At 55.8% G+C, this 24738-nt stretch overlaps 1 protein-coding gene across 4 annotated transcripts in view; it reads right to left on the bottom strand.

The window, feature by feature from the left end:
* SEPTIN9 (septin 9) overlaps window positions 1-24738 on the bottom strand; it is a 176872-nt gene that overhangs the window by 58403 nt on the left and 93731 nt on the right. For all 4 annotated transcript variants that reach the window (XM_040244672.1, XM_040244675.1, XM_040244674.1 and 1 more), the window contains one exon: window positions 20577-21218. In XM_040244672.1, coding sequence (XP_040100606.1) covers window positions 20577-21218 — 642 coding nt within the window. The remainder of the gene's footprint in view (window positions 1-20576; window positions 21219-24738) is intronic.

The raw sequence follows: 24738 nt of genomic DNA, 5'->3' as shown, positions 1-24738 counted from the left end.
TACAATGAGATGAATTCGGAGTAAACAGTCAATCTGGAAGAGTAAGTGGTGGAACCAGGATCTAAACTCAGCTGGTTCCAGCCTCCCTCCCTCTGCTTTCCTTGAGACTACCAGGGGCCGCAGGCTAAAGTCGGTGAACTGCTGAACACTCCCCAGCTGGGAAGCACTCCCTCCCTCCACTGACACCCCGCCCTCACCCCCAGGCTTCCAGCATTTTCCCTTCCAGCACTGCCATCTGCAGCCCAGGCTCTGCTCTGTGACCGGGGTCGGGGCCGTAACCTCCCTGGGCTGCCTCTTGAAAATAAGGACACAGCCACACCAGACTATTTCAGAAGGTCGCTGGGGGAGCCCAGCTTTCTCCAAACCCAGTGGGTCCCCCCCAGCCCCACCCTGGGGGATAGAGACCCTTAGTTCCTCTTTCCCTAGATAAGAAAGCTGAAAGCTTCTGGAAGGCTCCCAGGGTCACCCAGTTTGCAAGTGGGTGCACAGAGCCCAGAGCCCACGCTCCTGTTTGTCGCTGGAGCAGCCGGCTGCAGTCAGGGTATCAGCTGAACCTGCTGGGCCACCTTGCCTACGCTCAGTAGGGGGGCCAGTCCTCATACCTTGCTTCCTCACCAGGGTCCCCCGGGGGCCCCGAAAAGGTCCTGAGATCAGAGGTCCAGCTACAGGAGACGTATGGAAAGCACTGAGCCCCGCGGCCACACCCTGGGAAGTCTGGACACATGGCAGCTGTGGGGTAGGGATGGCAGTGATCAGGTGGGTCAAACCGAAAAGGCAGCTGAGCCTGGGGAGAGAGGCCGAGGAAACAAAGTGGAGCTGACAGGGACTCTCCGACATGTCAGGCAGAGCAACCGAGACAGGGCCCGGGTGGCAAGGCCCCCGGGTGCTGTCCAGGGGGCCGTCTCCCCAGCCCCACCCAGTGGTCTCCTCATATTCTACAAATGGGAATCCCTCGGGGCTCCCACGGTCCCCCCCTTCACCCACGGTGGACACTGCCAAACAGAGCAGGTTTTCCTCCTGGTCTCAGAATCCTTCTCAACACAGTGCCACAGGCAGCCACAACCAGGGACGGCAGCCAGCCCTGCACCTGAAACGCATCCACCGAGCTGGGCCGGCTGGGGGAGTGGGAAGCCCAGTCCTCCTCTTCCCTCCAGGGGCTTCCGGAACACACCCTGCCCTTTCGGTTCCCGGGGTTCGACCCTCACTCAGCCTCCCAGAGCTGTGGGCGGGACCAGCTTTGGGGCCACTCCTGTCCTGCCGTTCTGTTCCACCGTCCACCCACGCTGGGTTAGTTCCTCCGGAACATCAGCCTCAGCTGGTTGGTTTGAGGGCTATCCCTCATCTGATCAGGCTCCAGGCCCACCCCACACTGGGCTGCACCTACAGGTGTCCTTCCCACCTCCAGCCTTTGCTCACCGAGGAGCTCAGCCTCCCTGGGGACTCCAGCTCACAGTACTTCTCCCTCTGCCTCCTGCTTGTGTCAGCCACCAGCAAGCCATGTACCAGCGGCCATTGCTGCTCAAGGCTGTCCACCGAGTTATGACAATGCCCCTCTACCCTCTGTCTTAATTTGGCACCAGAAAAACTTGTCACTTTCCAGGGCTAACCAGATACCACTTCTTCCAGAAGTCTTCCATGATTGTTCCAGCTGGACAGAAGACACCCTTAGAGTCCTCTGTTGCTAAGTGCTCAATAGGCATGACCTGGGTACCGCCAACATGCCAGGCCCTGGGGGCAGAGCCAGCTTCCCCTGACCTTGTGGAGCTCACACTCCATGTGAACAAATCAGTGCTAAGAGTCTAGGGATAGCACATAAGCAGGCATACAAGCATTTAAGCAGGGACCCAGGGAAAGATCTGGGGAATGACATTCCAGGAACAGGCTCACAGGGGACAAACGTCTGTGTCTCCAGGAGCAGCCAGGCCAGGGGGCTGCATACCCACGAGCAGGGAGTAGGCACCCACTGGGAGGTTTAAGCTGAGGAGCGGTTTGAACCAATACCAGACCCACTGTGTCCAGCCACTGCACACCTCCAGGAGGCGCCCTTCACAAACATTCCAGGTGTTGGTGCTTCTGGGGAAGGTGGGAGGGCCTTGTGGGCCACTGTGGGGAGCAAACTGCAGGGGGGAAGTTTTTGGGGGACCATCTGTCCAGCCAAGGCCTGGGGCTGGAGCAGGGGGGGACAAGGAGCACACAGATTTGGGTTTGCTTTGGAGGGGGCTGTGCCTGGCGGATGAGTCCCAAATTTCTGAGGCCCAGGCAATGTAGTGGGCAGATAGGGTGCTGTTTCCCCGAGCAGGAGGCCTGGGGTGTGGACTCAGGAGGAAACGGCTGGGCTGGAAGGGGTAGAAGGCACCCCGGGCAGCTCAGGGAGGGCAGGGGCTGAGGAGGTGACGGAGGATCGCCCCTCCCTCCCCCCAGAACCCTGGCTCATCCGGATACTCGGCGCTCTGTCACGCCTGCCACGCCCGTGGGCAATCGCAGACCTTAACTTCTCAGAGGAAACACCTCCCCTCGCATCACACCTCATACCTTAGGACACACAGGCTGGAGTCTGGCAGAGCTGGGCAAACCCTACAATTTCCAGCTCCAAGCTAGACAGAGGGCTGTGCTCTACACACAGACCCTGAGCACGGTGCATGCGTCTGCTGGCTGGGAGGACGGGTGGATGGCCGGGTAATTGACAGACTGTGTGCAGAGCTGGGGAGGTAGGTGGCTTGCCAGCCTATGGACGTCCAGCGTGCAGAGTGGACACTCTGCGTGGAGTGACTTCTCCCTCCATTCCCGGGAAGTGTGACCCCAACCCCACCTCCGCCCGGGCTGTTCCTGGCGCCCTGCCCTCCCTCTTCCAGAGCAGCGTTGACCCCGCACCATGTGAGCGGGCCTGGGAAGATGGACCCGGCTGTGGGAGGTCGTGCCGCCTGAGGCCTGAGTGTGCAGGAGGACCCAGCTGCACAGGAAGCTGGGCCACAGGCCTCCGGAAGCCTCTGGGTTTTACAGGCCAGACTCCCAGGGTCTGTTGCTGTGGGGCTCTCTCCTGTGGCCGGGGAGCCCTTGACCCACACCTGCGGGCTCCACAGATCCAGGAGACGGGATGTGGCTTTGTCCCCAGGGTGGCCATCCCCCCGGACAGCAACTCTGCCTACAGTCACCACCTCTCCTGGTCCATTTCAGCCGTGGGGACACTGTCCTGGAATTGCCTGCACACAGAAGGGGCTCCAGTCGAGGTGGCCGACCAGAGGCTACCAGAGAGGTACAGAAACCGCACACCCAGTTCCAGACCAGCCCCGGCGCTGACGTCAAGCAGCCCCCGTGTTCACATCCAGAGCTGGGTCAGCCGCTCCCAGCTGTGTGGCCAGGGGCAAGCGACTTCGCCTCTCTGGGCCTTGGTACCGTCTTTACAAATCATAACAGCAACTGTTTCTAAGGCTGCTGGGCAGATACATCCCATGAAGCACATAAAGCTGCCTCCCGGCCAGCACTGGAGCGTTTAAGTACGCAGTGAGCGGTCACTGTGATTAATGAAATATTAATAAAGGCTAGGAAGGGAAAGACAGGCTCCCCACAGTGTCCCTAAAATGGAAACAAATCTGCGCAGCTCTCAAGAGCCGCAGAGCTCGAGCCAAGGGCAGGCTCCCAGGCCTTGCTTCCAGCCCCATCGGGCGATTCCCCTGCAGAAATGCTGGCTCCTTGTTGCAAGCTGGGCCCGGGGCAGGACGCCACCTCCGGATGATCTCATAACTGGCACCTGCCTCCCAAGCACATGGCCGGACTTTCCAGATCTTTCCTCCCCTCTCTCTGACCTTCCCTGACTCTCTCACCCCCACACACTTTCTTAGTCACTCTCTCCTTTCATTCTCGTTCAAAAACAAAAAACAGAGGCCAAATGTGACAGCTGGCTCCCTGGAAAAGCTTCGCTGTAGCATGACCGGGTGGCAGTTACGCGGTGGGGGACATGGTGCTGGGAGGGGTCCTCACTGCAGAGCCTTGATCTCGGGGTGGAAGGGCACAGTGGGGGGTCACCAGGACCCCCGTCCCCCCCATTAATAGACCTGGCCTGGGGCCATGTGGCTAAAGCCTCCTGGGCAGACTACGCACACGCACGCACGCACGCACGCACGCACGCACGCGCCCACAGTCATATGGTCACAAACACTGCCTCAAGTCCACCATCTTCAGGGGTGGGATGAGGGTTGACCTGGTGGGTCCCCAAGCAACTCGTACACAATTCAAGGGGACTGAAGTTTCTCATCTTCTACCCACAGCATGGCCAGGAGGCAGATGTGACCTCAGAGCCCACGGGTCTCCCTGGTGCCCGCTGTGGAGCTGAGCCCTGACCAGGGTCCCAGTGGGAGGAGGAGAAAGCCTTAGAAGCACAGGGGAGGGGTCGGAGTCGGATTAGTAACTTTCTTTGCAGAGTTGCTGCCCCCATGCTTCCCGCACAGACCCGGGTCCCTAAAGGCTGGGTTTGGGCCCCGGAAGCTACATTTAGATTCAGAGGTAACTGCCTTGCTTTGGAAACACAGACCTGGAGAGTAAAACTCAGACCCAACAGGTAGTAAGAGTACCCTCTGCCACGGGGTCTCAGCCCATGGGTATCAGGGTCCCCAGGTCCATGAAGCCAGGAGGCTTGCTTCCTGGGACCAGCCCCAAACAATCCTGGGGAAGGGAGGGCTGCAGGGGTATGCAGGGGTTGGGGAGACAGCTTTCCAGGGTCCCCTGGCTCCCCTAGGTCCCTGCTTTCTCTCTGGTTGCTCCCACCCTGAGCTCCCAGGCAGAAATCTGGGGGCCTGCTCCCGAGGCCCAGACAAGAAACGAGGGTAAGTGGAGACAGAAGCACCCCTCCCGGTCCCCTGGGCTGTGCTCATGGGCTGACCTCCCAGAAAGCCACGCTGTGGCCGCTACTGTCCTGGCCGCCCTGCCCAGCCCCGAGACAGTGTTGACAAGAGTGAAGATGCTGTGTTTCTCGCTGCTTCTCCACTTGATTCTCTGATGTCCTGAGGGCCCCACCCACGGTGTCCAGTAAGAAGGGACATTACCCTGGGCTGTCCAAGGTAATGGCCATCAAGACCCGAGCCAACCCTTGGGAATAAGACTCGTCCACTTCCTTCCCAGGCCCTAGTGCAGTTAGAAGCACCCAGAGAGAGACGCCCGCGTTCACGCATCCCTCCTCCACCCATCTCAGCGCCTTGCTCGGCTCAAGCAGGCGGAACCACTCCAAGCTCCAGAAAGATCAATGGCCCTGGAGTGCCTGTAGAGGCTCTGCTGTCTACAAAGACAGCTGCTCTGGGACCCACGGGGACCCGCAGAGCCAGGGAGCAAACCCAGCAGGCAGGGACTAGAGTCTTCCCCCTCTTCCAGGGCCCACCAGGAGACTACAACCGGGGGTCTCACGTCAGCCCCTCTCCAACCAAGGAGGCACACCACTCCTGCTCCCCTCCCCCCCAGCCCAGCCCAGCCCAGCCCAAACATCTCCATTGGCTCTTCAGCAGCACTCAAGCTGCTGTAAGACCACAACCTGGTCTTACAAGGAGGAGGAGGGAAGATGAGGAAGGCAGGGCTGGGCTGCGCTGGGCTGGGCTGGGCTGGGCTGGGCCGATGCCACGAGCCACAGCAAGCTCCCTGCAGCTGTGATCAGCGGGGAGAAACGGGACTTCGATCTGTTCCTGCTTTCCCCGACCAATTATTTCAAACTCCAGGACAGGCAGAGGGCTAGAGGAAATGGGGGGGTCCCAGAGTCCTTCATTTCTTCTAACTGGAGTTCTCTTTCACTCCATCATCTCGTGCTGCCTTCTGAAAGGAGGAGGCCAGAGGAGGGTACCAGTCTGGGTTCCTCCACATCCCAGCCCAAGCTCCAGGGCTGGGACCCGGCTTCATGGATCAGCCCTGATCCCCAGCCTTGGGGTGGCCAGGGCTGGCAGAGAGCCTCTCCCAAGGTTCACATCCAGATTATTAACAACTGTGGGGCCTTAGGCAAGTGGCAGGAGCTCCCTGTGCCTTGGTTTCCTAATCTGGAAAATGGGAGAGACGGGGGCACCCGGATACTAGCCTTATCTTGCCGGAGTGGTTAGGCCAGTCGTTATTATTAACTGCTTGGTCTGCTTCCCTGGCTGAGATCAGGATTTCCCTAACTGTCGCCACTGGGATCTGGACCTGGAAAGTGTTTTAGTGTCAAGCCCCGTCCGGAAGGTGCCTGTGCCAGCTGGCCTGCCACAGGGGGAGAAGGAGAAAGCCAAGGGAAGAGCCGGGCATGCGTGAGGAAGGAACAGGCGACAGGGAGGACCCACCCAGGGCCCCACCACCCAAACAGCAGGATGGTGGCTCAGAACAGTCCCCTGGCCCCCACCAAGCCTCATCGGCACACTGGACCATCTAGGTCCTAAAACAGAATCACCCACCCCTGGAGCCAGAAGTCTCGCTGGCTTGAAGGCCCAGGTGGAGCTGGTACAGGTGGGACTGCCCAGGAGTCATGGGGACAGGCACCGAGGCCTGGGGGCCAACGCCAGCCACAGAGCACAGTGCCCCGAGCAAACATGCAAGGACGTGGGCAGAGGCAACCTTGCCGCTAAATTCAATATCAAGAAATGCCACTTCTAATTCATTGACCGAGGCTTTCTCAGCTGAACAGAAAGTCCATTGATAGAGCCACTAAATAAATCACTCACCTCTCTAAAAGCTGGGATGGGGGTTCAAGGTCTGCCCCATTCCTGCACCAGCTCTTCCACACGCGGCCCTGCAGCCTGCCAACCGCCTATCACCCTCCCTAGAGGAAAGAGTGGCCAGGTCTGCCCCCACCCGCCCCCAGCAGCCACAGAAAGAAGTGGGGACGTGCCTACCCATTCACCCTCCTCCATCGCGGCCTCCCAGCCCTGCCCCACACCAGAAAACCACAGCCCCTAGGTCCTAGGGCGACAGTCTGAACTTACCTGGTAGGAGGTGGGGGTGCCTGAAACCCAGGCAGGCAGTGGAAGGCCAGGCTGCAGGGCCGAGTTTCGGGAGGTGCCCCAACCCTCTGTAACTCGAGCCCTGGGTGCCTCACCCATCAGGCACTAGATAGGCATTACTCAGCAGGTAAATAAATGGGCAGGGAGCCACAGACCTCAGGAAAGCCGGCCTCAGGCCAGAACTAAGGAGCGAGGCTCAGCCTGTGGGTGAAAACACAGGCCCCTTCTGGGCCGGGCTACTAGACTGAGCAGAGAAGCCAACTCCGAGGGAGCACAGCGGTCACGTCATGACTCAGGCATGCTCTGGGGTCACCAGTGACGGTGACGACCATGGGTGTTACCCCCCGCCCCAGCTGGGCTCCTCGACCCAGGCAGAAGAGAGAGAGGACTCGCCAAGTTGTACCTGAGGCTGCGTCTGCAAGGGTGACCTGCCTGGGGAGGGGGCCAGAGCCCCATTGTTCACACAGCAGCCTCCTTGCTCACCTCGGGGGTCTCCCAGGGTCTCTGGATTCTGCTCTGCCAAAAGTAAGGCGAGGCGTGAAGTCTGGATGGGGCCAGATGAGAGGAAGTGGGCCTGGAGACACTGAGGAGAGCGGACTTTCTCGGGCTGGACTTTGCAGTCCAGGGACCAGGAGACTGGGGGGTAGGGGGTGGGGAGCTCAGAGGCAGGCAGGCGGCTCCCTGGAACGTGACAGGCAGCCCTCCCCACCTCTGAGCTGTGGACACCACAGTTAATGATTTCCAGCTCCTCCTGAGCCACAGGGGCCTCATCTCAGACCAGACAGGCCCCTCGCAGCCGGTCCCATGGCCCCGCATGGAAGGCAAGACCCACAGGGCTCAGATGAAGGGCAGGACTCCCACCAGTGCCTGGCCATGCAGAGGCCATCTGGAACTGAACCTGCTATTCTGCCGGCTCGGGGAGCCCCCAGGAGGAGGGAGCTTTGGGGGGAGCATCTGGAAACCTCAAGGGACGAGCAGGAAGGGAGGAGGCCCTGTTGCATCCTCAGGGTCTCAGAAGGCAAAACAAGCAGAGCCGGAGACCAGGGGGGCAACCGAAGCCTGCCAGGAGTGCCTTCCCGCCATCAGTAGCCCGCGACTCACGAGAGGGTGCCCTGCAGCGGGACTCCCAGCAGGGCAGGGCTGCTCTGCCACCGCCCGCATCCACACCAGGGCAAGGCCACCCGCTGCGGACAAGAGGCCACAAAGGCGACGTGGGGCGACCTGACCTCAGCGTTGGGGGCTCCAACATGGGTGATCTCAGGTACCACCTCCCCCAGCAGGAAACAGAGGACCAAAGAGCAGCCCCTACCCACTGGGTCCCACAGATGGGAGGTCCCCTGAGCGCCCACCTGGTGCCTCGTGACACAGGACAAACCCAGCTGGCCAAACCTCAGCGGTCACAGCGGACTATCTTTTTCAACCTTCCCAGCCAACACTTGAAGACCCCTGCAGGAGGTGCTCTGCTGGTGGCAGGGGGTGGGGCGGGGAATCACCCCAAACCCACCAGGAAGGCTGGTTCCTGGAACCCCAAGATTTGAGGATGAGGAACATTCAGGTACTTGCAGTTAGGAAACAAAGTATGGGAGTATACCTAAGAAAACCCCCAAAGGAGCAAGAATATACACACGTATGTATACGTTACTTTTAAGATAGTAACCATTTGTGAATAACACTAATGGCTTCTGTATAATTAATTTCCATTTGACATCCCCTGTCTGGTCTAAAGTCATCAGGAGTTCCGTAACAGTTTCAATTAGAAATCCCCACCTTCTTCCCACTCCAAGGGAAATTCTAGACACACTAGGATACACTGTTTCCATAGCTGACTCCACACCAAGGTTCAGCCCCTTTCTGATTTCATGACTTGGACTCTATACCCGCCGCCTCTGTCCCAGAGCACAGGGAACCTGGGGGAAACTGATCCATCTGTCGGAACCACTGCCCCCCACCCCAGGGCCCAGTTCTGAGAGCCCACCTGGGCCCTCCTGATCTCCTCTCCGTCCTGCAGCCGCATCCACAGCTCCCCCCACACCTGCCTCCTCCCCGCTCCTCAAGGCTCAAGCAGCCTCTATTTACCTTCTGCAAATCATCAAGGGCCTTCCCCCCATCACCGCCCCCCACCCCCCCACCTGGAGCAGGGCTGCTAAGATAGCACCCGAGACACAGAAGGCGGTAATAACCACAACTAGCATTTATCAATGAGCACTTCCTGTGCGCCCAGCTCAAAAATAATAATAATTGAAAAAATAAAAACAGCAGCCCTCAGGGCACAGTCATGACACTCCAGGCCCTCACATCCATTCTCCCTACGGCTCCATGGGGTTGTTCAGTAAGTCGGGAAACTGAGGCAGAGAGGGGCGACCAGCCCGAGCCCACAACTACCGAAGCCTGCACACCCTAGGCTCACACCAGTGAGCCCCTGTGCCACAACTACTAAAGCCCATGGGGCACTGAGCCTGCGCTCTGCAACAAGAGAAGCCCGCGCACCGCAACCAGAGAGTAGCCCCTACTCGCCCATGAAGAAACAAAGGCCCAGAGCAACCATAAATAAACAAACAGAAAAATACTGACATTTATCCGTCTAGGGTTTTCTTGCGTGATTGTGGTTCTGAAAAGCATTGCGTGAAAATACTATTTCTCTTGATTCCTAAGTTTTTTGGGTGCCCCCTCCCCCGTAAACTCTGTGGCCCCAGGTGAGTGCCTCACTTGCCCCAATCTCCACCCTGCTCTTTTTGCTTTCCCCCACCGACCTCCAGGTCTCCACATCCATGACCTCCAACCCAGGACCACCCTGGTTACAGTCACAGCCTCCTGGTGCCACGAGTAATTCCAGAGCACCCTCGCCTGCGTCACTGGCCTCTTTAGCCCTCACCACGGCTAACGTGCGCTATGTCACTGTCTGCTCTCTTCATCCTTTGCTTCCTGCCCTGAGCACATCACCCCAGGAGGACAGGATTTTCATCTATATGTACAGCATCCTCACATTCCTTGGTGCTACAAGCAGCGCCTGGCACATGTCATCTCTCAGCCTTTCTCAAATAAACAAACACTCCTGGCATGATAATCTCTAGGAAATCTGACCAGGCCCTGGCGAAACACTTCTGATAGATGGGCCCCACAACACTGCATCCGGCCCCATCTCTGAGCTGGCCCTCCTTCGGCCCACCGTCTAAGTCAGCATGTCCCAAACTCTGGGTCCTGAAAACTATTTAGTGGGTCATAACCAGCCATTTTTTAAAAATGTTTAAAAATAACACGTTCATAATAGGCAAAAGGTAGAAACAACCCAAATGCCCCTCAACTGACGAACAGATAAACACAATATGTTCAGTCCATAAATGGAATATTACTCAACTAGGAAAAGGGATGCAGTTGGGAGTTCAGCATGCAGGAACTTTGCAACACTCCGCAAAGGGAAGGAAGCAAGTCACGGAAGACCACAGATCGTATGATCCTGTCTCTAAGAAATATTCAAATATGCAGACAGAAAGGCGGCTACTGATTAGACCTGGGGAAAATGGGGTGGGAAGGAGGAGGTGACAGCTTGATGGTGCAGAGAATCTTTTTGAGGTGATGAAAATGGCCTAAAATTGGATGTGGCAATGGTTGCACAATCCCGTAAATAACTAAAAACCATCGGATTGTACGCTTTAAATGGAAGAACCGAATGGTATGTGAACTGGATCTCGATAGAGCTGTTTTTAGAAAATAAGTAAAGTCCTCCGACCCAACCCAAGAAGCACAGCAAGTATCGGGGTACAGCAGGCGCACCCCTGAAGAATTATCCCATGGAAATACTGTTTCATACCGCACACACACACACATCTACATACACGTGTGTCCTGGTCTGTGGTGTAAAATGTACTTCTTACTGGGGGCTACAGTCCAAAGTAAGTTTGAAAGCCATTCTCCGGGGAACATCAAACTCGGGATTCCAGCATGCCAATGGCCCTTCACCTGCCTGGACCGCTCTGCCCTCTTCAAGACCACAGTTCCCTAACCTCCCCCACCCGCTGCCTTCAAGAGTCTCTGTTGGCGGGGCTGGGGGGCTTCCTGCTCAGGGTGCCACAAGCCTCTGGACTCATCCTTCTCAGAACACATGTCACATTGCACTGTCCGTGTTTCACGGGGAGTTGTCAGGCCATGGGCCATGTCCTGGGCATCTATGCACGCTTCCTTCTGCAGACAATGCCAGGCCTGGGGCAGCAGCTCAGGGGCACAGATTGATGGCAGCAATTACGGGGGCCTGACCCCAGTCCCCCCTTTCACGTCACTGCCCCTGAACAGTCTGAGGGTTTGTCTTTTTTTTTTAAATTTCTGGCTTATTTATTTATTCATGGCGGCACTGTCTCTGTTGCTGCACGAGGGCTTTTCTCGAGTTGCAGCGGGAGTAGGGGTGGGGCTTACTCTCTGCGGTGGCCTCTCTTGCTGCAGAGCACAGGCTCTAGGGTGCGTGGGCCTCCGTAGTTGCGGCTCCCAGGCTCTAGAGCACAGGCTCAGTAGTTGCGGCGCACAGGTTTAGTTGCTCCTCGGCACGTGCCATCTTCCTAGATCAGGGATCAAACCTGCGACTCTTGCACTAGCGGGCGGATTCTTTACCACTGAGCCGCCAGGGAAGTCCCTGAGGGATTTTACCCAGCTTAAAGAATGACTTTCTAGAAAGAAAAAAAGATACAAAATAGGAGAAACCTCCCCTCCCTCACTGCCAAACTCAAATGAACCTATGGAAAAAAAGACTTTTTAAAGGACAAATCTCCCACAAAAGTATCCGGCTCAGATGGTTTCACTGGTGAACTCTTTAAAAGTTTTAACACGGAGATGATTTTGTAGCTGCTTAAAATGTTCCAGAGCACAGAGGGAGGGGGAAAGAAACACATCCAAATTAGTTTTGCTAAGCCAGCACAACACTGACACCCAAACTGATAAAAATAGCAGGCGTACACATGCCCGGCCGCTGTAGACCAACCTCACACGCGTATTATCTGTGTAAGAACTGTGTATCCCCACCTCGCGGCTGAAACCCAAATAAATTCCAATGGATCAATGATTTCAGTGCATAAATATGAAACCATAAAAGTACCAGAAGAAAACCTGAGTGAATTGTTTCCCTATGATTTGGGAATCCAGGCGGCCTCTAAGCAGGACATAAACCCTTGCAAGAGAAAAGAAAAAGAAAAAACTTGACAACCGAAGGGTTCAAAAATCTCTGTTTAGAAAAGCACACTAGAATTAAAAGTCAACAACTGGGAAAAACATGGGTAACAGCTACAACAAAGGTGTATAGGAACTCTTTAAAAGAAAAGTCAACAAGAAAAGTACCAACCACCCAACTGGGAAAAAAAATAAACTAAGGACAGGAACAAGCAGTTCACAGGGAACTGTCACTCCGCCCCTCACCTAATAAGAGATGCATAGAATAAAACACCCATCAGATAGCCTTCTGCCTCTCCACCCACAGTAAGGGGTATAACTTCTCTACTGTCACCATGAAAAACTGATGTAGCTACTTTAGATGCCAATGTGGCAACAGGATCAACATTTTCAATACACACATTCTTTGGTGCAGAAATTCCACTCCTGAGGTCTATCCAAAAATCACATGTGCACACATATAAGCATGAGTGTGTTCATTAAGCCTTGCTGATCACAGATGAAGCCGGACAAGAAGGGCAGGACTGCGTAAGGGCCAAGGACACTGCTATTAAAAGGAATGCACCAAACCCACAGCTTCATTAAATGGGAAAAACACACGTGCAAAATCCAGGACACAGAGCACACCCCGCCGACCACATGGGCTCTCCTGGGAAAGGGTTCATTTTCACACGCCATGTGACTTTGACTTCTCTTCTACCAACAGCCATGTACAGCTTTTAAGAATTGGAAGAGGAAAAAGCGACGGGGCAGAGAGGGCAAAGGGGACCAGGAATACAGAGTGGCACGTGAACCACAAGCTTGGGGATAAAGGGGCAGCGTGCAAGGCCAAACCGCGCCTGTTCGTTAAATAAGGCTGCATTTGTTTTTCGTTTATGAACTTGTTTAACAAAACCTCCCGGGGGGCTGGGCCTGCACTGGCGGTCCTCACATGTTAGCACTTTTGTTCTAACGACGCTGTGCAGGAGGAATTAGGCCCATTGCAACAAGGAAACGGACTCAGCGAGCACAGGTCATCAGACCAGGGCAGGACAGGTGGCCTGAGGGCCATTTCTCCCATGGACAAGTGGAACAAGGCCTCCTGGATGGCTTCCTGCTCGAACACGCTGTGTTTTAGAAGGAGGAAGATGGAATAGGTGATGTCCAAGGCCACTTCTGCTTTCCAACTCCTTGCTGGGGCCAGCGTGGGTTTCTCTGAATTGCACTGCACAGATCAGGGGTTCTCAAATCAGGTTCTCTAGAATCCAGGTTCCAGAGGGGGTGTGCCCACTGGCAGCCTGGGAACAGGGAAGGGAGGTCCCCCTGCTCAGAGAACTGGATGCTCAGTCCTGGGCACGAGCTGCCTCTGCTCATTAACTAAAACCAGCAGTCTGGGAGCCCCTGGAATCCCAGGGGGGCTCCTGTGACACCCACAGAAAGGCCCGGGGCAGGGAAAGCCAAATCGGATAAAACATGGAAAGGAAGTCACGCCTAGACCAGAGAAGGGTCCCCTCCCTCACCCCTCATCAGCTCTCGGACCTGCAGCCCTGGGTCCACACTTGACCACATTGAGTCACTGGGAACCATGCGGCACCATCTTTCAGGCCGCCTGTCAGAACCTGGGGTCAGGGCAGGGCCACCCACACTGCGGGGCGCCGGGCAGGGGTCCCAGCTTCCCCCGCCCCTGGGGCACTGAATGTGTCCTCTGTCCACAGAGTGTGGCCGTCTGGAGTGAGCGTGTCCCCCAGACAGCGGCCCCACTGTGCAGATACTGGCTCCCAGCAGCTGTCGGGCCTGAGAGGCCGCGGCTACGGACTCAGCCCTTCTCCTGGCAGCTGCTCGGCTCCTCAGGACGGGCACCCGGGAGGCCTCGCCCAGCTCCATCCTGGGGCCCATCCCAGGCTGGGTGGTCAGGGCCGCAGCCTGCAAGCTGCAGGGAGGCAGAGCGCGGGCCCGCTTGCAGCCAGCGCCTGCCTGCCCGCCCAGCCCGCGCCCGCAGCTGTGCCCGGCTCTATTTAAGGCATTCCGCAGCTGCTCGGCTGCATTCCCAGGATGCAGCCTCGTTCCTACCCCTCACCACCGGGCTGGGCTTGGCAGACAGCTGGGAAGGCCAGCAAGGGAGGTGGGCTGCTTTCTCCTGGGTCCTGTGCTTGTAGCCCTCATGGTTCCCCGCGTGGGAGAAACAACTTCTTCCCTGCTCTGCCCCAGTCCCCAACACAGGCACCCAGGTACACCTGGAAGGCGGCAGGCTCACCTGGCCTGCCAAAAAGCCATACCCACCACCAGAGGCGTGGGAGGGGTCTGATGTCCACCTTCCTCAAGGCTCTATGCATGACCAAGAATATTCCAGAGGGATTTAAGTCGGAGGGAGACCCTACCAAGACTCGTGCTGCGTCTGCCCCACCCTAAGGTCATGCCCACATCACAGGGGACCCCGGCAGCACGCCTGGCTTGGCCGCTGGGGGCTGGGCAGGTGCAGCTGCGCCCGGAGCGCTCAGACCGCGACCACCCCCCGTCCCTGCCACTTGGGCCAGCAGGGCCCACTCCTCTCTCATCTGACAGATCAAGAAATTGAGGCTGGGAAGCAGTGGGGTAGGGGTGATGCGAAGCAGCGGCTCAGAACCGGCAGGCCTATGGACTGGGACCAGGACACACCCAAGTACTCAGCAGGGCGCCAGTCTGGGGACACTCCACTCGTCACTCTGTCCGGTCACCCCAGCCTCTCCCACAGCTCCCAGTGAGCATCCAGAGACGGCAAAGAACCAGACCCACGAGTGAGCGGCCAGTGCCCGCCTTATAAGGCAGCCTCGGGGAAACTTGGCTGGTGGAGCCAGGGGGGTGGCTCCCGGGGGAGGCAGAGCCAGGAGCCTGCCAGGCAGACGTGGGTCTGGGTCCTGGGGCCCAGCCCCACCCAGAGCCACCCAGGCAGGGGCAGGGGGGCAGAGCAGGGACCTGGGAGAGGAGGCAAGGCCACTCCCACCTAGAGCCCAAGAGAGAAGCAAGAATGGAGATAACAACTCCACGGACAGGGTCATCAATCTCAGAAACCAAGAACTCAGCACGCCAGAGTTGAGTGGATCAGACCTGTGGGTTCTCGGTTGACCCAAAAAGTATCTGCTTGGTCCTTAGGGAGGTCCCATGGGGTCCCTGAAAGTCCCTGCATCGGAGACCATGAAAGGACCAGAGCAGAAAGAGCTGGGAAGCAGAGAGGTGTGAGCTACACAAGATGGTGAATCCACTTGGGGCCACCCCAGGCAGATGAACAGTGAAGACTCAGAGTGAACACAGATTTTATTAGTGCTGTACTTTAGGGGGGTCAATCTAGGAGTAACTCAGCTGAGGTCCCAGGAGACCCTGTCTTGCAACCATGTCACAGTCTGGAAGGCTTCCTGGAGGCGGAGGCAGAGGGCTGAGTCAGAGCAGAGGGCACAGAGCTCCCAATCTCCCTGATCCTCTGCCCCTGCAGCACCAGCTGCTCCCTGGCCTGGGGTGGGGGGTGAGGTGGGGGGCGGGGGAGCACACAGAGAGCAGTCAGAGTGGGGCCTGCAGGGTGGGGGGCTTCTGGGAGCTGCCAACCCAATTCCCCAACCCCCACCCATGGAAGGGTGGAAGGGGATGGGAGTGCCAGGTCTGCAGGACAGATGGACAGGAAGTGAGGCCAAGGTGCCTGGAGAGGTTGGAGAGACCAAAACCAGGGGAGGGGAAGGAAGGAAAAAACCGATGAAGCCTGAGAACAGGGACTAGGAGTGGGGTGGGGTTTCAGAAGCCGCAACAATAAATGTGGGGAACACCCCTCCATCGGGCTCTGACCTTTACCCGCACTTGCCCAGGACCTCAGGACTGGACGTCCAAGGCCAAGCAGGTGCAGGTCAAATCCCCCAGTCCCCTGCAGGCTTTGCTTCCTCCTCCCAGTCCACGTCTCACCCTGTGTTACCTCCAGGCTCACCCCACAGTGATTTCTGAAGCGCTGTTTTAAATGGAAAGCATTTTCCCAAACAGACTCATCCAAGCCCCCACCTCCTCCAAACCCAAGCCTTGTTCCCCCATAGCATCTGCCCAACCCCCGCCTGCTTCAAATGCATCTAAGAGTTCTCAGCCTGGGAGCACTGCCCTCAGGGAGCTGCCTCCCCCCGCCAGCCTGTAAGACATGGAGGAGCAGGCTCAGCACACATGTGAATTCACACACAGGTACGCACTCAACTGGCACATACCCCGACCCCCAGGGCAGAGGACAGCCGCCCTGGCCCATGGACCTCTCCATGCAGAGCCTGACACCCATCTGCACAGAGGAGCTGTGGGTCCGGGGCTCCGGTACCCCGCTCAGACACTGAAATTCTTTCCCCTGGAAAAGCCACACAGCCCCGGCCCCAACTCTAGGCTCCCCAGCACCTCTGGACTGGGGCCTCAGCTGGGAAGGCTCCTCCCCATCCCTCTTTTCCTGGTTAAATCCCAGCAGTGTCTGCCACTGCAGGAAGACCTTCCTGGACGTGCCTGAGGCCCCACCCTGCCCACCCTGACAACCTAGGTCAGTGTAACCCTGAGCGGACACCCCTGGCCCGTCCCCCCTCCCAGAGTGGGACCACCTCCTCGGGTATCCAGGGCCAAATCTCATCAACAGCTGGATGGTTGACGACCGTCTCCCCAGTCAACATCCTGTTTGACTCAGCTGAGCGTGAACACCTCACCCCCAGGAGCGAGCCGCATCCTGCAGCTAAGGCCCTGGACCAGCAGAAGAGCAGGAGGAAACAGCCTCCCGGCCACTCCCCAAACACAGGCCATGTGTCCACACGGTGCCTGGGGGGTGGGGTGGCTCTGCAGGGTCATGTCTGGGGAGACACAGACCCACACAGCAGGGCTGGTAGGGACCTCTGGTCCCTGCCGCCAGACTGTCGCCCAGCGTCACGGGAAATTCACAGCCCCTCGCCCCAACCGACCCGCTCGGTCAAATGCGTGCCTTGAGAAGGCGGCTGCTCCACCAACACCCCTACCCTCACCCTATCACAAGCCCCTATCACCATGGGAAAATCCTCATTTAAAAGGGAAAGTTAGGGACTTCCCTGGTGGTCCAGTGGCTAATACTCCTTGCTCCCAATGCAGGGGCCTGGGTTCGATCCCTGGTCAAAGAACTAGTTTCCACATGCTGCAACTAACACCTGGGGCAGCCAAATAAATATATTGTGTTTTTTTTTTTTTTTAAAGAAAGAACTTAGAGCAGGAACTAGAGATATTTGTACACCCAAGTTCACAGCAGCTTTTCTCACAACAGCCAAGCAGTACTAGGATGCAGTTATCCGTCAACAATGGATGGATAATCAAATTACCAATGGCATTTTCCACAGAACTAGAACAAAAAATTTCACAACTCATATGGAAACACAAAAGACCCCAAATAGCCAAAGCAGTCTTGAGAAAGAAGAATGGAGCTGGAGGAATCAATCTCCCTGACTTCAGATTACACTACAAAGCTACTGTCATCAAGACAGTATAGTACTGGCACAAAAACAGAAATATAGAGCAATGGAACAGATAGAAAGCCCAGAAATAAACCCCTTCACCTTATTTTTGACAAGAGGCAAGAATATACAATGGGGCAAAGACAGTCTCTTCAATAAATGGTGCTGTGAAAACTGGACAGCTACATATAAAAGAATGAAATTAGAACACTTCCTAACACCATACACACAGATAAACTCAAAATGGGTTAAAGACCTAAATGTAAGGCCAGAAACTATAAAACTCTTAGAGAAAAATATAGACAGAACATTCAATGATAAATCAAAGCAAGATCCTCTGTGACTCACCTCCTAGAGTAACGGAAATAAAAGCAAAAGTAAACAAATAGGACCTGATTAAACTTAAAAGCTTTTGCAGCACAGCAAAGGAAACCAAGCAAGGTGAAAAGACCACCCTCAGAAAGTGAGAAAACAATAGCAAATGAAACAACTGACAAAGGATTCAGTTCAGTTCAGTTCAGTCGCTCAGTCGTGTCCGACTCTTTGCGACCCCATGAATCACAGCACGCCAGGCCTCCCTGTCCATCACCAACTCCCGGAGTACACTCAGACTCGCGTCCATCAAGTTTCCAAAATATACAAGCAGCTCACACAACTCAATGTCAGAAAAACAACTCAATCAAAAAGTGGGAAAAAGACCTAAACAGACATTTCTCCAAAGAAGACATACAGATGGCTAACAAACACATGAAAAGATGCTCAACATCGCTCATTATTAGAGAAATGCAAATCAAAACCACAATGAGATATCACCTCATATTGATCAGAATGGCCATCATCAAAAAGTCTACAAACAATCAATGCTGGAGAGGGTGTGGAGAAAAGGGAACACTCTTGCACTGTTGGTGGGAATGTAAATTGATACAGCCACTACGGAAGATGGTATGGAGATTCCTTAAAAAACTAGGAATAAAACCACCATATGACACAGCAATCCTACTCCTAGGCATATACCCTGAGGAAACCAAAACTGAAAAAGACACACGTATCCCAGTGTTCACCGCAGCACCATTCACAATAGCCAGAACATGGAAGCAACCTAGACGTCCATCGACAGATGAATGGATAAAGAAGTTTGGTACATATACACAATGGAATATTATTTAGCAACAAGAAGGAACTCATTTGAGTCAGATCTGATGAGGTGGATGAACCTAGAACCTATTACACAGAGCGAACTGAGTCAGAAAGAGAAAGATGAATATCGTATTCTAACGCACATACACAGCATCGAGAACAATGGGACTGAAGAATTTACTTACAGGGCAGCAGTGGAGAAACAGACATAGGGAATGGACATGGGGAGAGGGGAGGGGAGGGTGAGATGTATAGAAAGAGTAACATGGAAACTTGCATTCCCATATATAAAAGAGATAGCCAACGGGAATTTGCTATATGTCTCAGGAAACTCAAACAGGGGCTCTGTATCAACCTAGAGGGGAGGGACGGGGAGGATGCTGGGAGGGAGGTTCAAAAGCGAGGGGATATATCTATACCTATGGCTGATTCATGTTGAGGTTTGATAGAAAACAGCAAAATTCTATAAAGCAATTATCTTTCAATTAAAAGAATTTTAAAAGGAAAAATAAGAAATATGCTTTCAAAGGAATTTTCAAAACAATAAATATGTATTGAGTACCCCCCCACACACAAAAAAACCAATGGATGGATACACAGTGTGGTCTATGCATACAATGGAATATTATTCAGCCTTAGAAAGGGAAGGAAATTCTGATACCTGCTGCAACATGGGTGAACTCTGAAGACGTGCAAAGTGAAATAAACCAGACCCAAAAGGACAAATATTCAGGATTCCACCTACAGGAAGGACCCAGAGTAGTCAAACTCATAGAGACAGAAAGTGGGAAGACGGGTGCCAAGGGCTGGGGGTTGGGGGAAGGTAATGGGGCCAGAGATTCAGCTGGGAAGATGAAAAAGTTGTGGAGATGGATGGAGATGGTTGCACAGCAATACGATGTGTTAATATGCTTGAACTGTACACTTAAACACGGCTACAATGGTCAATATTATACGTGTTTTACCACCATGAAAAATAATTTTTAAAAGGTTAATCAAAAACCCAGAATGTTCTGCCTGTCCAACCCAAGGGACACTTACTGAACATTTACTGAGCTCCGAGTCCCAGGATTACAACTGGACCCAGCTTATATCAGGCTCACAGCTCAGCCAGCACCTCAACACAGCCTGTAGGGCCAAGACCCTCCCTGTGGGGCAGGGGCAGCAATGGTGTTTCATGGGACAGCATTACATCCCCTGTGAGCTCCCCGTGAGCACAAGTCTGGGTCTGGACCCTCCAAGGACAGTAGCATGCCCTCAATCGCCCCCCAGCCAGCAGAAGAGCCCTGAACAGTCATGGGCAGGTATCACGGGGCTCCCTGGCCTGGGACCCCTCCTGGCAGCCCTGGAAACCCTAGCATGCAGAGATGAGGTGCTGTCATGCCCCCTTCGTATCTGGGCACAACCCTCCCTCCTTTGGGAGGAAGACCCTCCAGTGCAGAACCGGCCCCTCCCACCTCCCACAGCCTCTGCCCTGGGGGCATCTGCAGGGCACGTGTCACCCTTCTAGAGCCCGAGCCTGCCTCTCCAAGGCCCAGGGACCACCAACCACCAGGACCGAGAGAGCCTGTCCTGGGGTCTCACAGCCATCCCTCCCCAACACGAGCCTGTCCCGGTTCCTGCCCCAACATCCTGGGGTCGCAGCCATGGTTACACCACGACCCTATTGACCAATTAAAGGGGGACCCTTCCAACCCAGAGATTCTTTGCAGAGTCTAACTGAAATCCAACTTGTTGCATTGTGGTCCACTATGGGACAGAAAGAGCCCCCCAGTCCCTGCCCCTGAGATTTCAGAAGTATAAGCCACCCCTCAACTCAATATTCAGCTTCTTTCTCCAAGATTCCAAGGCAAAGCCAGCTCCCCACTCCCCAAGTCATCACAGCACAGGCGACTGGCACCTTGCTACTCACCCTCCTGGCTCTTGGGTGGGATTTCGGCCACGGGGGGCTGGGGCTTGGGATCCAGCCTGCTCTGCAGCTGAGACATCGGGGCGAGTTCTGAATTCTCCAGGGTCTGGGGTGGGATGGGGGAGGCGGGCCCCTCGGCTGGCTTGGGCACCTGGATCTCGACCCTCTTGGGGGCTGTGTCAGCAGCAGGGGCAGTGGGCACCTCGGGCATCTTAGAGGCAGGGGTCTCCATCCTCCGGTGGCCTGACTCCTGGGGCTTGACTATGGTGATCTCCGTCCTCCGGGGGGCGGGCTCCGGCGTCTTGTGGCCCAGCGCCTCGGCCCGCTTGAGCCCGAACCGGGATGGCCCGGCGGTGCCGGCGTTCTCTACCTGCTTGGACGAGATGTCGATGGAGATCTCGGTGCGCCGAGACACGGGCTCGGCCTTGGGCCCGGAGAGCTCGACCCTCCGCAGGGCGGCCTTGGGGGATCGCTGGCTCAGGGAGTCTACATGGCGGGCTGCAGGCTCTGAGTTCTTCACACCCAGGTCCTGGAATTTCTGTGTGGAGCTGGCCACTGAGGATCGGAGCAGGGGCGTCTGGACCCTCCGGGGTGGGGTGGAGTTGGGCGTCTCAACCTCCTCGACCTCAAAAGATCTTTTCAAGGCTGGAAGATAAAGCAAGGAGAAGGTGATGAGCAGACAGCTAGGGAACACCTGCAAACATCCTGCTAGCGGTGACCAAGGCAGCCGGCGGGGAGGCTGCAGCGATGGCTCTGTTGCACAGGGGCAAGCGTGCAAGAGGGAAGACTCCTGTGCCCTTTCACCTCTCAGGAAGAAAAGGTGACAGCCCCATTCTACTAGGGGCTGAGGCACGAGCAGCCACATGTTCTGGGAGAGACAGAGAAGATGGAAGCTTGGAGGACTTCTCTGTCCTGACGAGGCAGTGGCCCCGCCAGCTGCATTTTCTATAAGGATGCTCCAGCCCAAGCGTGGATTTTGATTTCTTTCCTGTCATGACCACCATTACCCTTCATCACCTCCACCCAACACAGACAGCATCAGCAAACGCCACCACCAACAACAGACGGGAAAGTCAAAGTGTTGCTCGCCTAGTCATGTCTGACTCTTTGTGACCCCATGGACCACAGCCCACCAAAGATTTCTTTGTCCGTGGAATTCTCCAGGCAAAGATACTGGAGTGGCTTGCCATCTCCTACTCCAGAGGGTCTTCCCGACGGCGGGATCGAACACGGGTCTCCTGCACTGCGCGCAAATTCTTTACCATCTGAGCCACCAAGGAAGCCCGTCAGATGGGAGATGCCCCCAATAACAACAGCCAGTGAGAATCTCAATGGGAATGACGCCATCACATCAACATCAGCAGGAACAGCCAAGCTGGGACTTTTAACAACAGGCAAGGCACTGTGCACAGCCACATTTGCTCCCTACCCTAACCCCATGGTGGAAATAACGTTACAGTCCCCTGATACAGATGGGGAAACTGAGGCCTGGGCACTTAAGTAACGTGCCAGGCAGCGTGGAGTGAGCGGCAGAGCCGGAAGACGCATCTACCTCCAAGGCCCAGGGTTCTAACCATATGGCTGTCCACTTGGTGGACTAACAGAGATCCCGGCAAAGTCCACACCACTGTGGATTTCTCAGTCCTCGGCCCCGGTGGCATCTGCCTCCATCCTGTACTACTTGCCCCAGCTGGACCCAGGCTCATGTGGGACGCTGACCAACCAACTCCCACCCCACACACAGCCCGGCGCTTCCGCCTGGCCCCCCGCCATCTCCACCAGAGTCCGTCCACTCCCTCCAAGGTGCTGGGGATGGTGCCCGAGAAGCCGCCAGCCCCATGGTCCCTGCAGCCTCACTGCAAACGAGAACCAGCTGCTCCCGGTTATAAAGACCAGAGCAGGAAGGGGCCCACATGGCAGGAAGACTCACCAGCTCCTTCCAGCCTGGGCCCTCAGCGACCCACAGGGTCTCTCCCACCGCCTCCCCACCTCCCAGCCCCAGTAGCCCAGGATTACAGGGACCACCCTCCCTGCCATTTCCTCCCCTAATTCTCAGGGCCATTTTGAGCAGCCCCTCCTGCCAGTCTTCCTTCCTCCAAATTCTCAAAGAGCCCTCATCTCCTCTATAGACAGAATCTCCTTCAGAAGACCAGGGCGTGATGGGTGGCTAAGTGAGTGGGCGGCCAGGGGAGTATGCGCTCTGAAGCGCTGGATGTAAGAGGAAGCCAAGAGGACCCCAGAGTCTGACACCCAACCACCAGTACTACCAGTTCCCCAAACACAGCACCCTCCGGGGGACCCTCTCTAAACCCTGGGCACACCTCCTTCTCGCTGGACAGAGGGCACAAAATCCTGGCTTGCAAAGCTCAACCCTCCCTGAGGCCCGGTAAGGACGACCGGAGAGGGAACCGTGCAGATGCGGGGAGAAATCTGGATCTTTCATCTTTTAATCTGTAATCTCTTGATTTTTAATTGCTGGCACAAACGAGGCAGAACAACCTCCTTAAAAATGCCGTGTGGCTGAATAAAATCACATCTGTGGGCTGCAGTCAGTGGGCCCCCACCGTGACTTGACTTCACTTCCGGATTGATCAGTTTCATGGCCAAGGGCAGCAGGGAAACCCCGTGCAGGGACCCCAACCTGGCACAGCTCCGCCTCTCACCGAGGGCTGTCCAGCAAGACACTGATGGGTGCAAACCACACATCCAAAGAAGCCTGAAGTGCCGGAGAGAGAGGTCAAGTAGCTGCTAAACTGGCCAGAAAGTCCAGGGCCGAGTGCCAGGAACTGTGATCCCTAGTGGTTCCCAGGGCCTCCCGTGACATCTGGTCTACCCCCACCCCAAGAGCACTGTCCAAATTCTCCTCGATAGTGGCTCCTGTCTGTCTGTGAGCTCCCTGGAGGAGGGATCCATGCCCCACCCACCTCAGCACATGCATGTCCAGGACTCCTTGGTGTTAACTCCTTGGGGCTGAGTTGGGAAAAACAGGTACTAGGTGGGGCGAGGGTTCTTTGCCAGGTTTGCCCACAGGAATAAAACGACCTGTGATCCCGGCAAGGACTGTGCCCCTGTTTGAAAGAGCCCCCTCCCTGCAGAGCCCATCTGAAAGCCCCTCCAACTGTGACTCACAAAAATTAAGACCCTGCACCAAAGCAAAAACCTCTCTGACCCAACCATCCACAGTTCCGCTTTGGCAATGAGTTGGAACCAGACCAGCATGTGCACAGATCACTGCTCCCCAGAACACAACATCTCCACCAAAAGCACACGCCTACCCCCACCACCATCTTCTTCTTTCTCGGCTGCTCTTCCTGGCTTTGATGTTTCTTCCTTGCTCATGCCACTCCCTGGCCCCATGCTATCTGCATGCTTAGCATTCGGCTATATTAGCCATCCAGACATTAGACATTCACTGCCCGGCACCGCCAGCCACCCTGGTTAGTCTAGTTCTCTCTGAGAAGACAGGGGCTGTTTCCATCATCAGGACGGTCACTGCTCAGCAAACCTCCAGGGCTGATGGGGAGTCCTTGATGGCTTATACCATGCCCACAAACAAGCAGTCCTCTCCCTGCTCCTCCAAGGATTCCAAGTCACCCCAAAGCCAGGCTCACTCTGCCTTCTCCCAGAGCCTGCCCAGGCCCCATGCAGTTCACAGCACTCTCTCCTGTGTCATCCTGGTCACCCCAGTCCGCTAGGACTGGGAAGAGAGCCGGGGTCCTCTCCTCCATTACACGAGCCAGCTCTCCATCCCTTCCTGGGCCTCGAGTGAGTTCTCTTCACAACTCAAGAGGCCAGACTGGATCACAGGTTTGTAACTGTGGGCCCAGAGAAGGCAGGCACCAGGACTTCAACCCCCATCTCACCCTGAGAAGTTGCACTTTGAACAGTGTCCCCCCAAAGATTATGTCCCAGTCCCAACCCCTAGAACTGAGAAAGTGACCTCCTTTGAAAAAAAAAAAAAAGTCTTTGCAGATGTCACTAAGGTAAGGACTCAAGATGAGATTGTCCTGGATTTAGGATGGGCTGTAAGTTGCATAATTCCCAGATGGTTCAGTGGTAAAGAATTCGCCTGCAATGCAGGGGCTTCAGGAGACGCGAGTTCAATCCCTCGGTCAGGAAGATTCCCCTGGCGGGGGAAATGGCAACCCACTCCAGCATTTTTGCC

Source organism: Oryx dammah, unplaced genomic scaffold (genome assembly GCF_014754425.2).
Source record: "Oryx dammah isolate SB20612 unplaced genomic scaffold, SCBI_Odam_1.1 HiC_scaffold_8, whole genome shotgun sequence".
NCBI lineage: Eukaryota > Metazoa > Chordata > Mammalia > Artiodactyla > Bovidae > Oryx > Oryx dammah.
This window is presented reverse-complemented; position numbering and strand designations above follow the sequence as displayed.